General features: G+C 34.6%; 1 protein-coding gene across 2 annotated transcripts in view; it reads left to right on the top strand.

Annotated features, from left to right (window-relative positions):
* Positions 1–12,157, top strand: part of LOC131068017 (OVARIAN TUMOR DOMAIN-containing deubiquitinating enzyme 4) — a 46,216-nt gene extending 34,059 nt beyond the window's left edge. For both annotated transcript variants that reach the window (XM_058003218.2, XM_058003219.2), the window contains 2 exons: positions 11,441–11,539; positions 11,759–12,157. In XM_058003218.2, coding sequence (XP_057859201.1) covers positions 11,441–11,539; positions 11,759–11,927 — 268 coding nt within the window. In that variant the 3' untranslated portion in view covers positions 11,928–12,157. The remainder of the gene's footprint in view (positions 1–11,440; positions 11,540–11,758) is intronic.
* The last annotated feature ends 249 nt before the right edge of the window (positions 12,158–12,406 follow it).

The following is a 12,406-nucleotide window of genomic DNA, read 5'->3' as shown; positions in this document are numbered from 1 at the left end:
TAACACTTCAATAACCTTGGAAGGTTAGTCAGATGCAGACTGGGCTGGAAGCATCAAAGACTGGAAAAGCACCTCTGGTATTTGTTTTAGCTTGGGATCCGCAGTGATCTCTTGGGCTTGCAGAAAACAATCCTCAGTGGCATTGAGTACTACTAAAGCTGAGTATATTGCAGCAAGTGTAGCTTCTAAAGAAGCAGTGTGGCTTCATAAGCTTCTTGCTGGGCTGTTTGGTCAGCCTTGGGATCCTACAGTTATTCACTGTGATAACCAAAGTTGTATCAAAATGTCTATCAATCCAGTGTTTCATGACAGGTCAAAACATGTGGAAACCCATTATCATTTCATTCGGGATATGGTGCAAAGAGGTGCTATTCAGCTGAAGTATGTCAGCACTGATGAGTAGGTTGCAAATATTCTTACCAAGCCTCTATCCAAAGTGAAGTTGGTGTACTTCAGGGACAGACATGGTATTGTGGAAAATGAAACCCTAATTGAGAGGGAGTCTCAATCTCAGTGATACATTGTGTTGTATCAAACCACCCTCTGCGGGAAATGTAAGGTGGTATTGTAATCTTCTTAGGGAGAAGTGTAATTATTAACCATCCTCTGCGGGCAATATAAGATGGTATTGTAATCTTCTCAGGGAGAAGTGTAATTGTTAACCATCCTCTGCGGGCAATGTAAGATGGTATTGTAATCTTCTCAGGGAGAAGTGTAATTGTTGACCATCCTCTGCGGGCAATGTAAGATGGTCGAAAAGATCCTCTCCACCCTCTGTGGGCAATGTAAGGTGGATCCAGTCTATGCTTGTGTGCGAGCTGGAAGGTTATATTATGTAGTTCCATTATATGCTTGTGTGCAAAATGGAAGACTACAATATTCTGATTATGTAATCCATCCTTTGCGTGTGTGCAAGATGGAAGATTATGGTTATGTTCTCCTCCCTAATTAAGAGGGAGTGTTGTTTGTAATTAGGGTGGCGGATTCCAATTGCCTTGGGCAACATTGGAATCCGCCTAAGGGGGCCAGCCCCTTCTCCAACGCATAAGGGTTGGGCCCTATATCTCCACTCTTCACCTCCACGCTACACTAAAGTCTACACGCCATCATGATAGGGCCTATCCTAAACATTTCACATTAAGCAAATTAAATAAATTAAATAATTAAAAGGTTTTAATCTATTTTGCAAGCCAACATGTTAAAGGGGTTTGCTCCACATATATATAAACATAAAACCCACATCACAAATCATTCAATTCAGTTCTCACTTCATGCGAAATATACATGTCTGGATAATGCGAACTTCAGGAAGAAAGACTACATCTGCACCTATAGCAATTATATCTGCTACATCAGCAATTTGGATCTGCTAGTTGAGGTGTGAATTCCATCATTAGAAGTCAGCGAATTTAGTGAAGATAGTGCGAATTCCTTGAAGGTCTGCAAATCTGGGTTAAAGGAGCAGCAAGCCAGCAACAACCAACACACATGTGACAGCCAACCAATCTGTCATTCTTTCTGTGACAGCAACATCTGCTTCTACAAATTCTTGAGATAAGTGTTGTAATGATTGCATAACCATAATCCATAATCCATAATCAGATCCGAGGATCTTTTTTGGCTGGGTTTTTCCTCCTAGGAGGTTTTCCCAGGGTAACTGTGTCTTGTCTTTATTTCATTCTCTTTCCTTACTATGCTTAAATCTGAAACTATAAATCGCTAATCTAATTAATCTAATCAGTAAACAAATTCTGATTTTCTGAGTTTAGTTAATCTGAAAGTGTTAAAATTAACATTGATCAGTTAAATAATACTTTATAAAGAACTATTCTGTAGTAAAACATATAGTGATACTATCTGAGAATATATATATATATATATAGTAATTTGAATAAGTAAATGTGAGATTATAAATCGGATTGAATTATCAATTCAATATCAGGAAGAAGATTATGTTAACATTGATTGAATTTAGGTTAGATGGTTTTTGTCTCCTAATCAATGTAGTTTAAGTAATAAGTATGTTGAGATGGAGTAACTAATGTTAAAATAGGTCTAAACCTAGTAGGGGACATTACAAGTGGTATTAGAGCAATTTTCTTGCCATCCTATGGGAGTCAATTAATGCATATAAGAGGAAGAAAATAATGGAGAAAAGGAATACGCACGAGTCCAAAGGAAAGGTAAACAACTACCAATATTATTTCTAATAAATGCTCTAACCTGCACTTAATTGGAAACCACATTTCAAAATACATATTTGATATTGATAACCAATAATATATATATAAACTTATTAGTATGCACTTAATATTATCCCGGGGAAGTAAAAGAGATTTGTAGTGGGGAGACGCTGCCCACCCAAGTGAGTCACCTACTGAATGTTAATGAAGCAATTGGCCAGGAGGGCACGTGATTGCTCCTGGGCTTGGGTTTGGTAGAATTTAGCCACCACTGACTCCCTGGCATAAGGAAACTGTAATTATGGGACAAAGTATGAGCTAGGGGACAAGACCCACGCCATAGGGGGCCAGAAGGGCATGTGACTGCTTTTGGTTCAATATGGGACGATTGGGCAAACCTAGTACTATGGAATTAAGTATGAGCTAGGGGACAAGACCCATGCCATAGGTGGCCAGGGGGGCATGTGATTGCTTTTGGTTCAAAATGGGATGGTTGGGCAAACCTAGTACTATGGAATAAAGTATGAGCTAGGGGACAAGACCCACGCCATAGGGGGCCAGAAGGGCATGTGACTGCTTTTGGTTCAATATGGGACGGTTGGGCAAACCTAGTACTATGGAATAAAGTATGAGCTAGGGGACACGACCCACACCGTAGGGGGCCAGAAGGGCTTGCGACTGCTTTTGATTGAATATGGGATGGTTGGGCAAACCTAGCACTAAGGAACAAGGTATAAGCTAGGGGATAAGACCCACGCCATAGGGGGCCAAAAGGGCATGTGACCACTTTTGGGCTCAATATGGGACGGTTGGGCAAACCTGATTGTATTCTAGTTTCAAATTCTTATAATAGAATGAATTACCTTTATGATCTTGTAAACAATAATTGTTGCCTATGTAAGTGATTTATGATTATGTGTTTATTATGTGTCTTCAACTTGATTGCACCATGTTATATATGTATGTTTTGTATTAATGTTTGTGGGATTGTTTAATGTTGTCATGTTTTCGACATAATCACATCATACACCTTCCTAATGTATGCTTCATGTATTCTTTGTATATATACTACTTGTATTCATGTGATTTCTTCATGTCTAATATGTTTCTCAGCAAGAATGCCTTGTGTCTTTATGTGTTGTTTCATGATTGACGTGTCTTCAGCATGTCCACTCCATGAGTGCCTTTCTTATATGTGCTTTGTACCCTACATATATTTGTGTATTGCTTCAGGTCTTATTTGTCTTCTGTGCATGCTTTGTGCCTCAATATATTGGTATATTACTTTGTATTTTACATGAATGCTGCATCTATACTCCATGCCTTATGTATATTACTCCATGTTTACATGTGTGCTATTTCATACTTCGTATATATACTTATGGTTTTGTGCTACATGACTGATATGTATTTAAGTGAATTGCCTCATGCTTTAAGGGTATTCACGTACCTGATTTATGTATCTCTTAAATGTATATACACTTCATAATTTGTGGATATATATGTGTTTTATGTGTCTTCAATATGCTTGCTCCATTGTATGTTTTATATGTGTACATGTATTTTTGTATTGTATGTATAATTATTGCTCCATGATTGTCACATTTTCAGCATGACTGTGTCACACACACCTTCCTAACACATGCTTTATGTCTAGAAAATGCTTCGCATCATGATTGATATGTTTTCAATATGTTATTCCATGTGCATTTTATATTCCTTTCTCAAATGCTTCATAGTTACTTCAGGACTGATGTGTCTTCAGAATGCTGACCTCATGTGCATTCTCTAAGTATGGATATCATGTATGTTTTACACGCAATTGCTTCCTATCTAGCATATGCTTGTTCTACATAAGTGTCTCTCTCATAACCACATACACTCACATATATGCTGCATGACTTAAGAGAATTTATGTGCATGCTTCATGTGCTTCATAACTTATGTGAACTCCTGCTTATGCACTACATGATTCATGCATTACATGTGTTTCACTTGTATGTTTGCATGCCTTAATTGTATTCACTATGCTTCACACCTTGTGTATATTCATGTGTATACACCATGTTTTATGTAGATGCTTCTTGCCTTATATGCTTTGGGTTTACACCTTATGTGTAATCGTATGTATGACTGAGGTCTTATGTATTCATGTGTATGCGTAATGTATTGGGTTTGTACATAGATTGTTTACTCTTTGTGTGTTTCATATACATGCCGTGCACCTCCATGTGACGTGTACGATTCATATCCTACGTGTATTTGTGATTGTTGCTACAGGTATTACTTTTGTCTATGCTTCAAGATTTCCATGTATAAATGACTTCGTGTGTATTACTTCATGGCATCCATGTCTTACATACTCTTAATGCCTCATGCTTCATGTGTGCTAAATGTATTCAGGCCTCATGTCTCATTACTTTACATATATTGTGTGTATGCTTCATGTATGCCCCGAGTCTATATTTCTTGGGGAATGACTCAGTTTGAGAAAATTGTCAATTGCTTGAGGACAAGCAATTTTGGGAAGGGTGGACTGTCATGTCCCCTCCTTGATCGATATATATATATATATATAAGTAATTATTATTAATATGATAATTATCAAACAAAAGATTATTTGGAATTATTAAATATTATTTTTTAATTAATTAATATTTATTAAATATCAATGAATATGTAAAAAGAAACGTGATATAAATAATCACGATCTGGTATAGAGAAATATGCAAACAGGACTTGACTCAGCAGCGCTTACCAATGAACAAATATCAGGCAACGGTCGACTTCATAGAACCAAAGAATATATAATGCATCGAAGGATATACAAGGTGAGCAAGATATTAATAGAACAACCCAACTATGAGCAGTGATCAGATTGAGAAATGCATTCATTAATTATATGATTTAATAAACTTATTGTTGAGAACAAAGATAAAACAATTCAAAGTTACTTATTATCAAGATGGTCGATTGGGTCAACTATATTGGAGACGGTTACATTATAATGATCCATATGTTTAAGAATTATCAAATGATTAGCAGGATCATTAAGAAAATGAGATTATGATTTGTTAATTAACCAATCAAAGTATAAGTAAAAGATGCGATTACTAAAAAGTCAACTTATTTTGATAAGATGTGACTTATCTTTGGAAAACTCTTCAATGAAGAGGCATGTCTTTATAATGAAATATAGGTATATATAAAGGTTGTGAATTGTAATTGATTGGGGGGGAGTAAGGAATATATAAAAAATAAATCTATCATGAGAATAATATGTGTGATTAATGCTGGAAATAGAACAGCATATACATAAAAAATATACAGAAATCTGAAATAGAAGAAGAGTTTTGGGGTAGGATATACGGAGATATATAAAGACCATGGGTTGGATTAGATCAGAACTGTTATTAAGTTACAGGCAGTAGCATCTTTGTTCTTGGTGGTATGCGTGGGATGTGCTTGATATATAATATTTGTTATGGAGGATTTAATAGTAATATTTAAGGATAATACTAATACAGTCTATGATTCGTAAGGCACTCATACTTAACTCCACATATAGTGGCAGACCAGATCTGACGCTTGTCAGATCTGTATGCTACTACAGCTATTAGGTAGAATAATGATTAGTGTTTTAGTAAATGACAGTGATGGCATATAATTTGATATATATATATATATATATATATATATATACATACAAGGGTTGATTAGTTAAATAATACTTTATAAAGAACTATTCTGCAGTAAAACATATAGTGATACTATCTGAGAATATATATATATATATATATATAGTAATTTGAATGAATAAGTAAATGTGAGATTATAAATCTGGTTGAATTATCAATTCAATATCAGGAAGAAGATTATGTTAACACTGATTGAATTTAGGTTAGATGATTGAAAATTGTTTGTAAATACAGAATTGTACATACATTTGATAGTATGATACTTCATTCTGTATTTACTTCTGTTTCCTTAATTTGAGGAGTATTTGTAAGAAAATTATTCCTCACAAAACCATTCTACTATCATCTGCAACAATAATGCATTATCTATAATGGTTTTGTGAGGAATAATATCTGCAGCCATTCCTCACAAAACCATTCTAGTATCTGTATTATACTAGAAATAATACTAGGAATAATATCTAGGAATAATACTAAAATGGTTTTGTGAGAAATAATTTTATTCCTCACAAAACCATTATTGATATCTGCAACCATTCTAGAAAATTACGACCTTTTTAATCCTTGTCATCTGCAATATTGCTCCAATCATTATCTTTGGCAATTTGACAACCATTTGGCAAACCCTTAGGTTCAGCCAATATTATTATGGACAAAAAATTCGAAATCTTTATAGAGCACTAGGAGAGCTTTATTTGAGCATCTCAGAAAATTGCACCGTCACCGGCTGTATCAGGTTGCTCTTTATGGCTCCAGTAAAATTGAATTTGATTTATCATTATCTGGGGCAACCATTTGACTATCAATTACTTTGGGTACCTTTGAGGAACTGCCTTGTCCTTATTAGGTAACGATAGCACATTATTGTATGGCTTGAGTAAAACACTTTGAGAGAAACTGTGAATTTATACTCATGAATGTTTTGGAACACACTTCGTGATCCATTATTAGAATAAAAACTGTATGATCCATCAAGATAAAAAGTGAGTTCATTTTTTATCTTGATGGTGGATCATGATGTATGATCCAAAATGTTGATGACAATAAACTAACAGTTTTACCGGAACCTTTTTACTCATTGATTAAAAAACCTTATGTTCATAAATATATGACTTAAGAGCTTCCTTTTGTATTGTGCTTGCTATGTAAATAGGAAGTAGTAAAATATACTTATGCATTTCAAAAAAACTACTGCATAAAAATAATGGCTTGTACGTTTACAGCAATGTAGAAAGAACACTGATGCAAGAGCATCCACAGTTAATGGTAATTGGCATCAACCAAAAAGAGAGTATTTTGATTTTTGATTTTCTTGGGTTTGGTTTTTAGTATTTTGGGTGGAATAAGGTTGAATAATATTTTTAATAAGCGAGTTATTTTATTTAAATAATTTGGCAAGTTGTAATTGTCATTTGGTAAAGTTTCATGTAAATACAGCCACTTTTACTTAGTAAATTGTCAGTTACCCAACTTGGGCATTGTATCTAGGAGTGGGCCACTTACAGGCTATGACACACATTTAATGCTATCTGACAAGTTGGTAAATGTCAAAAGTTGGCGCCCAAGGTGGAGGTTCTGGGTTTGCTATTCTGGGGTCAACAAAAGGCCTAATTTAAGCCTGTTGTAAGAGAGGTTAAGTGCAACCAATAGGGGATCCCAATTTCAAGTTCAATGACAAAATTGCCAGGAATCTTAGTTGGATGTACCCCTTCTGGGATTCCAAATGAAATGAAATTTAGAGGGCAATTACAAGTTGAATTTTGATTAGTTAGAATTCAGTTTTGACAGGTGCAATTTTGGGGAGAAGGGCAACGGAGAAGGAAGGATGTCAGTATGAAGGTCATTACTTCTGTTATGAAGTTCAATTTGCAGATTTTGGAGCAGATTTATATCAGATTGTAATGTGGAATTGAAAAGCCAATAATCTTGGCTCTTTATTTTGTAAACATGTTGCAGACTTCAATAACAATTTCCCTAGTTTTGTTGCATCAATTTGATGTCCATATAGTCTTTGTTTTCTGATTTCAAATCAGATTTGCAATAGTGTTTGAAGTGGATTTTAGGTGGTTTTTAGAGGGGTTTGCAGTCCCCCTTACATCAAACACTCGCTTACCAGAATTAGTTCCTTGGAATGGACCTGCAAGTCCAAGAAATGAGAAGAAGAATTCTCCAAGAGATGTGTTAAACAAGTAATAAATAACGAACAGGTGAACCATACAAGTGATATTCCAAATCATTTCATCTTGAACTCCTGTTCGATTCAAGGTTCTTGTAATGGATTTTAAAATTAGAGGGATACGTCCTTTTGTATTTCTCCTCAAGTCCACAGGATAATAACTGCACGTTCTTAGCCTGCTTAATGCGCATATAGTTTTTGTGTGTCTGGTAGCTATCTGAAAGAAAATTGGGAGCATTTTTACCTTTCCTAACTCTGGTACACATAATCTTTGCTTCTATTAAAGTTTCTAATGCAATTAAATGTAGCCCACCTTAACAAGCCTTTTTTTAAAAGGATGTTATCAATTGTCATGCTACTTCTGATGTTTGCCTGAAAGATGTGTAGCTTTTACTCTACTGTTGTCTTGGCTTAAAAGATATTTTTAGAAACATTTTCCTCTGAAGCTTTAAGCTTGGGTTTAAAGTATTTCAACATTTTAATCAATATTGAATTTTTACTGATAGGTTTACCTTATCACAGTCACTGTGTTATATTTTATTGGAATTTTGAGCAAATCAATTGCATTTCTCAAATTTTGAAGGAAAATGTTTCAGTATAAGGATATTATTCTTCTTGCTTATGATATGGTGGTGGAATACTCTTATTAAAGGATTTTTGACCAAATTCTAATTGATTGTCCAAAAATCGAGTTAATCGAGTTAATACATGATTGGTTGAAGGGTGTTTAATTTCTTTCGGGCACACAATTAACATATCATTCTCAAGGACAAGTTTTACCTGATGAGTTCTTGTTGAATTGTTGAAAGAAAGTGTCCTTATTTTCTCAGTTAGGCAACCTAGTTTAATGTCCCTATTAAGGATGTTGTGTTCATAGTTTGTTATTAACTTAATCTCAAGAAGCTCTTTTAAGATTTAAAGGTTTCTGAGTTGGGGCTATGTTATTACTGGAGTAAAAGAGAAAAGTGAGAACAATGAAGAAAATTCACCCATCAGTCTGTTTCTTCAAATTTAATTTTCAGCAATCAATTTTTTTTGCAGTACTTGTAAAGTTAATCTGATAGCCCTGTATCATCTTGAATTACAGATTTCCAAAACCTAGTTATAGACTGACTGGGATTCTTTATGTCTGCTACTGGCTGTTTTGTTTCTCATGACATACTTTTGCTAGTTTGAAGAGGAAATTCTTATTTATTGCCCTATTCTTTGATATTGAGCTAATGTTCTATGAGATGAGAGTCATAATTGAGGATTGTGAATGGTTCTTGTAAATGTCTACTTACAATCCATTTCCATTTGCTTTGCCAAAATAATTAATTTATTCCTAAGAATTTGTTCCTGATTTTTTATAACTTTCTTGCCACTATATTTGTAGGTGTTCCATTTTACAGTTTTCTTTTTATTATTTTACTGTCAAATGCCTGTTTCGACAATAATTTCATGTGCCCAGAGAAATTCTTATCAGAAGTCCCTTCGAAATTCCTGTCATAATCTCTTTCAGAATTTGAGGTAGTTGTTTACATATATGATTATATCAGCAATTTTCTGTAGACACCGATAAGAACTTCAAAATATAATAGGGTCGTGAGCAGATTCTATATTATATTGTTGAGATTTTCTGAAGAGTAGAATCTATTTGCTGCTGGTGAACTGCGTTACTGAATCCAGGTTTTCTACATCCTTATTTTTCTAGAAATCGAAGCCTCTTTTAATGGTATGAGGTTCTGATATTTGAAATGGAACTTCACAACTGTCTTTTAGGTGGTCTGGAGCTTCATGTTCAGGTCTTACTTCAGTGAAACAATGACCAAATAACTGCACTCATAGCATGCCTGACATTTGAATCTAACTGTTTATTCCAGAAAATAAAAATGAAATTTTCTCAGGCAGGGATTTTTAAAGTCTAGCTTGCTGGAATTCTTTCCATATGATTCTGAGTTGCTTTGTCGATGTAAGTTGTAACTTTTGGGCTGATATGACTTTATGAATAGAATCTCCAATTGGTTTGAAAATCTATGATCACAAAACCTTGTAGCCAGAGAATATGTGACCCAATTGGGGATTACAGAGGTGCAAGACATGGGATCAAACACCATACAGGACTTAAAGTTTAATACAACGTCCTGAATGATTTGTATGCTTGATATTTGCTCCACAGCACGTTTTTGTTGCAGAGTTCTTTTTAGTAGTTTTTATAAAGTAATAAATCTGCAGACAAGTGCATCGTGCCATTTTTATAATTTTTAATGGAAATCTGGTCAGGATTGATATAGATTAGTAGACCTTGAATAGTCTCTTGCAATTACAATTTTTTGAAGCAACTATTGTGGGTGATTTTGGGTGGCTTTTACAGCTAATGAATCATATTCATCCGTATCTTCATGAAGTAGAGAATTGTAGGAGTGGTTGAGGACCCCATCCCAGGGTGTCAACTTCGTCAGGTCTTTCTGCCTTTGCTAGTGGACTTTCTTAACATTTTTTAATGAAACTGTGGATAGTGTTTCCTGGATTGAACAGTATGCATATATTTATCATAACTTACAAGCAACAAAACCTGCAAGGAAGAATAAATCCTGGCCATATTCTGAGCTTAAAAAAGTACCTTGCCAATATTACTCTATAGCAACCATAACAAAAACTCTGATGAATATGGTGGTTTTGATATAGATAACTCGGTGCCTTAATTTTTTAACCGTGAATAGAATTGTTCATGAACTTTTTTGTTGGGATAAATTACATTTTAAACTTTTTTGTTGGGATGAATTACATTTTACTTCACCTGAAGGTATCAGGATTGGGAAGTTTATTTAGGCATTAACTTTTCTATAGTTGCTTATGCATTGGTTTAGTGATTCCAGAATTGCTTCAGCGGCTTGCCTTTCCCATCTATTTTGGAAGTGTTTATTAGTAATTCCAAGTTGGCAAACATCTTATGTAAATGGCTCTCATATGATTTTCATCACATATAAGTCCTGTATTAGATAAAGTCAGGTGATATAATTATGTCACTGGAGTTGTGTATCACCATCTGTTGCACTCCAAGCCATCAAAGTTCACATTAATGGTAGCTTGTAAATTTATAGCTTCTTCATTTATTTCAGTTGTTTAACTTGCCTACATGGTTCTTTCCATAACCTGATTAATTGTACACATCACTGACCTGTTGTAAATGATTAAACTTAAGTTTTTTGATGGGCAAGTCCAAGTCCAACATATCGTTTTATCGCTTATGACACTTGATTTTTGCAATTTGTGATTAACTCTGGAACATGTCATGCTCCATACTGGAATATTTTATAATATCTATTATGTGGGTTACTTTTTCACCATTTATGTTCAACACGCTAACACTTGGCACATAAATTTCCTTTTTAATCTCCTAGGTTCTTGGAGGGGAATTTTGATACGTATGTCAAGCAGATGAGAAAGCCATATGTTTGGGGTGGAGAGCCGGAACTACTGATGGCTTCACATGTCCTCCAGTAAGCCTTTTTGTTTAGTTTGTAGCTTGATGTAGTTTTTCTTTAGTTCAGGATTTTAGGGGATTAGGATGTGGCTTTCTGTTTGAGCTATATGCTGTTAGCAAATTGTTATATCACAAATTTTAGAATGATGTGGCTTGTGAATTGTAACTTTCCTGTCATGATCTTTACTTTTGATATTTTCAGCTCTTCAATTGGCTCTCTTTTTTATATGTGCAGGATGCCAATAACTGTCTATATGTTTGAGAGAAACTCTGACGATCTTATAGCAATTGCAGAGTACGGTCAGGAATATGGAAAAGAAAATCCTATTAGAGTCTTGTATCATGGATATGGTCACTATGATGCTTTACAAGTGCCAACTGAAGGGACTAAGGCAAAATTGTAAAACTGAAAAGGCTGTGTCAGAATTTATTCTCTCTTTATAATGAAAGAATGCAATACTAATTTTATGCACAGTTGTTCTGTTCTAGTAATCCTAAAATGAATTTCTACCAAAGTGCATGCACCTCCAAAAAGTTTAATAATGTAACATGTACCTTGCAGAGTATATTCTATTCTGTAGTTTAGTGGTCCACCGACGATAAAGATGAACATCGGAGTTATAATTACACATAACATTGGGCGTGTTCAAGAAGCATAGTTCTTTGGCAAATTTAAATGTTGGTTGTTTTTTATTTGATCGGGGCATAGAAATAGAACTGTTCTTAATCTCCAGGAAGCAAATGCCTATTCATTATGAGACACATTTTTTTCTCTTACTTCCATTTGAATTTAGTTGTTGAACCAAATAAAAAAGTAACACACCCTACAACAAAAAGGATATCATTTTTGGAGGTTTATGCAGGATGGCCTAAACTTTTCTAA

Source organism: Cryptomeria japonica, chromosome 4 (genome assembly GCF_030272615.1).
Source record: "Cryptomeria japonica chromosome 4, Sugi_1.0, whole genome shotgun sequence".
Taxonomy (NCBI): Eukaryota; Viridiplantae; Streptophyta; class Pinopsida; order Cupressales; family Cupressaceae; genus Cryptomeria; species Cryptomeria japonica.
Note: the sequence above shows the minus strand (reverse complement) of the source record. Positions and strands in the feature narration are given on the sequence as shown.